At 32.0% G+C, this 4833-nt stretch overlaps 1 protein-coding gene across 1 annotated transcript; it reads right to left on the bottom strand.

The window, feature by feature from the left end:
- Positions 1 to 243: 243 nt before the first annotated feature.
- Positions 244 to 1146, bottom strand: MS3_00010319 (uncharacterized protein; the record flags this gene model as incomplete). The annotated part of the gene is made up of 1 exon (XM_051218681.1): positions 244 to 1146. One exon carries the CDS (start codon positions 1144 to 1146, stop codon positions 244 to 246), a length of 903 nt encoding a protein of 300 aa, XP_051070624.1.
- Positions 1147 to 4833: the final 3687 nt, after the last annotated feature.

The raw sequence follows: 4833 nt of genomic DNA on the forward strand, positions 1-4833 counted from the left end.
CTTCTGAATCTGGAATATAAATCAACTAAACTTTAATTAAAAATACAAAATCGGTTACATTAGAATACTGTGCTATGAATCCATTTACTTTAATCAAAATAATACTATGAGGAATTACTTGAAATAAGAAATGTGAAGAAAATAAAAGATGAAAGGTTACAAAAATAATCAATAAATAATCTCCTCCTCCTCCTCCTCATTCACGAAACACAAAGTTATATCTAAAATTGTTATATAATTAATTCACATTGAATTGTCAACAGCATGAATGATCGTGTTATCTTTATCATCATTATTATTACCATTATTATTAAGAAAACGTTTGAAACGTCTATAAAATAAAAATGTAATATTCAAATAACATTGAAGTAATAATTCAGTTAACGGTTTAAAATAAATAGCATAGATAATAAAATTCGTAATTTCCCGTACTGAATTTAATGACCACATTAAATGGGCTATGTCATAGGCTATCCCCCTATGAATTCTTGTGATACCGGCTATTGGTATTCTGGCCAATAAATAACATATAGCTTGTGGTAATGAGATAGCAATGTAAAATGAGGATAGAATTAGATTTAATAAACAGATTCGAATCTCTCTACGACTCATTGTTTTTGTATTATTTGTGCATTGCTGAAGAAATCGGTTTCTCAAATACTTTCGAGTGCATAATAGGAATGTTAAATTTAAAAATAACAAAATGATAGTTTGTATTGGTCCAAAATTTGAAAATAATGTATGATAAACATGCAGAACTTCATTTGCTGGTATAATCCAACAAAAGCGTTCATTTTTTATACGATGCCACGTGACGAGTATTCCAAATGGTAACATCATTAAGAAACTGACGACATATATTATACCACAAGCCCACCAAGCATGATGTGGCTGTACTTTTGAGAACTTTATAGGTGCTTTAATTGCTAAACATCGATCCACTGCAGATATAACAAGAAGATTAACAATCGATGTTGAAGTAAATGAATGCAAAAATCTATAGAATCGACATGAAGCCGATGATAGAAAAATCAGTGAAAAGTATATTCTACCTTTCGTTGCATACGGTAATCCTCTACTTGGAAATAGCCATAACCAGCCGACAATGAAATCAGTTAATATACTCGATACTGAAACACATAACATGTATATCATATGCCTTGGGATACTTGATCTTTTCCTGAAAAATACATAAATGAACACTGAATCGGTTGTTAGGGCTATGATAGAGAATATAGGAAATATAAAGGCTGAAAATACTCCAAGTGTCGTGCCTGTGATACATTTTGTCAAATATAATAGGCTCCATTCTTTTTTTAGTAAAGCGCAAAATTCAAAAGTGACGTTTCTTAGATCGCTGACTATAGAAATATTTTTGATGGTAGACATTGAAAATTAATTTGACTACTGAACGTTTTGAGTTATGCATATATATATGCATATATATATATAGCATGTGCTATTATTTTCATGAACAAGTACTTTTCTGAGTTTAATTTGCGAATAGTTTGAGTATTAATTGAATGTTTATATTCAAGTAAATTGTTTACAAATTAAAACTGTAAATAAACGTTTTTATAATAATGATGAAAATACATATGGAGCCTTAAAACTAAAAAAAAAGTATTTATTTGAGGTAACCTGTTTCAGTAAATTTGGATAATGGCTAAAAATGGAATCCAAGACACGTGCTTCTTTCGTTTTGGTACATCCAGCTTGGGGAGTTACAAACAAGGTGTAACGTGAGTCCCGAACGACTCCACCCCCGCTAACTACAATCTGTCTAGTCTGAGTATCATGTGTTGTTTACTAAATCGACTGAAGTTAAAAATCTGAAACATTAAATACCAATAGTTTAGGGCTACCCACAAGAAGAGAATGTCCAGAGTTGGATCCTCGATGTTTTCATGAGCGAATATGGCTATAGAGTTTCAATGCGTACTAGTTTTTTAGAGGTATTCTAATTGAGGTCACTTTCTAACGAATGCCAACTTTAAATAAAACTCACCTCCACGGAACCAACTCAATAATATTTAAACAAAATTTTTAATTACATTTTCTTGTTCTTTAATCCATAACGACACATTACACACGTATAGTGTGTGTAAATAAAGTAAGGATCTTTAGTGGCCCGTGGTTCTCGACTCCATTTTAGATTGTATGGTTGTTTGTCATCGCCTTTTCTCGTATATCATCGTCGACTTAAATCGCGTTATCCAATAACGGAATTAAATAAGTCGAATAACGAGAATTGACTTGAGAATACATATATTTCGTACATGAAGCGAATGAAATATAGCAAAGCAAAAATGACACGTATGGAAGACGGCTGGGAAGCCAACTCCATTTCAAGCCGGGCATTACTCAATATTTATAGGCAGACAAAATAAACTACAGACATGTGTGAGTCATGGGACATGAAGTGTACACACATATACGCTCATATGAAAACAGTCAAGGCTAATAAGCGAATAATTAACAAGGTCAAAATATGACTTAAGTAGAATGAATAGAATGGAATGTCCGAAAACTAGAATAAGATATATTATGGGCTAAAACTAATGACTAACACTACAGATCTACTTATTTTTCTGAGTCAACAGAGGTTCTGTTTTCAACTATAATTTATGTAATTTCAGTGGTTGAGATCATGAGTCAGTTGAAGCTAGATCACTATGGAAAACCTGGCAACACTGGACGGCCGTTTCGTCCTGGAGTTCTAGTGAGAAGCAATGACCAGTGGAGTTCAAGCAGGTCTATTGTGGGATAGTAACTCAATGATGACAATGGTGGATGTATTGCTTAATTTCGTGGATTAGTTGAAGTTAGACATTAACATCCGCTGGATGCTGGCTCAGTGATCTAGTGGTTAAGCGCCTGGTGCGAGACTGATAGGTCCTGGGTTCGAATCTCGCGAGGGGCGAGATCGTGGATGCGCACTTCTGAGGAGTCCCACTGTAAAATGCTATCAATAAACAAACCCACCAATAATAAAGTGAAACGCCCACCACCACACTAACTTTCCTTGGCCTTGCACGACTGTGTCTTGTTTATTCACCAATCACAATTTGATGTTCATTATAGAACAATATTTGCTTTGTTGACTCATTGTTCTTATCCTCTAGCTACTGTTCGGTATGTTATTGATGTCTCTGTTTTTCTCTGTGTTAATACACTGTACTGTTTGTTTTGTACACTAATGGTGTTAATTTATGTTTTAGAAACAGATAAAGTTTATCCAGCGAAATAGCTTACTTGTTCTGACTTTGGCTGAACCAAGACTCTGTGTTCGACAGTTTAGGGAATAGCTTAGAGTTGAACCTGTAGGAAATTGCTTCCTACACCCACAATGGGACGAAACGGCCGTCCAATGCTTCCAAGTTTTCCACGGTGATCTAGCTTCAATTGACTCATGATCTCAAACATTGAAATTACTGTAATATTCACAAACCCCCTTCTGATATAATTTATGTGTGTAACTATTTATTTTAACAGGGCTTTACAAGGTAGATGCATTTTATTTTGAACAGTTAAACATAAAGAGATAAAAACCAGGTTTATTTTTAGTGTTTCGTAGTTAGAACTATTTAAATTTCAGTGGACATACTTCTGTTTATTACATTTTCATTATTATTATTATTATTATTATTATTATTATTATTATTATTATTATCGTCATCAGACCGTTAATTACACTTTTATGTTTATTTATTCAGTCACGAAATCGTTCAGCAAGATCACTGAACCTCATTTTAATTATTCTAGTTTGTTAAAATACGTTTCTTTTTTTCCTTTACGAATTAAAATCATGATAAGAAAGAATTTAACAAATAATCATAACAATTATTTATTCAAGTTTTATTATGCTTAATTTAGGATGAATATAGTTTAACTAATAGAGCACATTGTTCATGTTGTTAGTGTTGTGTTTGTTATTCACTTTATTACATTATACATTGAGATCATTTAAACACGCTTGTTTATCTGCATAGTTTTTTTTGGTTCATTTGTTTTCACTCTTTTTTTTTTAAAAAAAAAAAAGTATGGTAATTAAGCAGTATCAGCTTCATTGGATTATTTTGAAAATTCGAGGAAAATAAACATGATAACGAGTTTTTTTAATTTTTCATCTGTCTGTTATTTGTTATCAACACACCCTAATTTGATATTTTTAGAAGGAAAACAAACAAACAGACAAACAAAGTATACATCCTCAAATGATGTTAACAAAGTTGATGATTTACGATTTATTAATTTACCCTTTATTGTATTTATACATGCAGTTTGACTGAAAGAATTAAAATATTACGATGGGAAACTATAAAATATTCAATAATGATTGATATGTATAAAGTATGAAGATGACAAATATTCAAGTTTACTAATCTATTGTATGTCATAAGTATATACGAACGAAAAGGTATGGTTCTGTTTGACAAGTAAACTTAACCAACTGAATTATGAATCAATTGAAATTTACTAACATGTAGGTTATAAAGACATGTGACAGTTTATATTGGTTGATCAGGGATTGGTGACTTACCAATGTAAATATTTCAACCCCAAAAGGAGTTCAACCGTTATGTGAATTACTCAATAAAACTGGCTGACGCGGATTTGAATCCACTAGAGGTTATCAGTTCTCTCAAGACTACATGTACTGAAAACTGGCGAGGTCAACTAGCACAAAACCCAACCACCTAATATCACATGATAATTTATTGCTCAGCTATCTTATCACAAATGAGTGAGTTGGATATGTAAGTTATTACTCCTTAATATTGAATATATTTGAAATACATTTTCTTAATCTAAAAAAGTGAACTTCTGGAT

Source organism: Schistosoma haematobium, chromosome ZW (assembly GCF_000699445.3).
Source record: "Schistosoma haematobium chromosome ZW, whole genome shotgun sequence".
Classification (NCBI taxonomy): domain Eukaryota; kingdom Metazoa; phylum Platyhelminthes; class Trematoda; order Strigeidida; family Schistosomatidae; genus Schistosoma; species Schistosoma haematobium.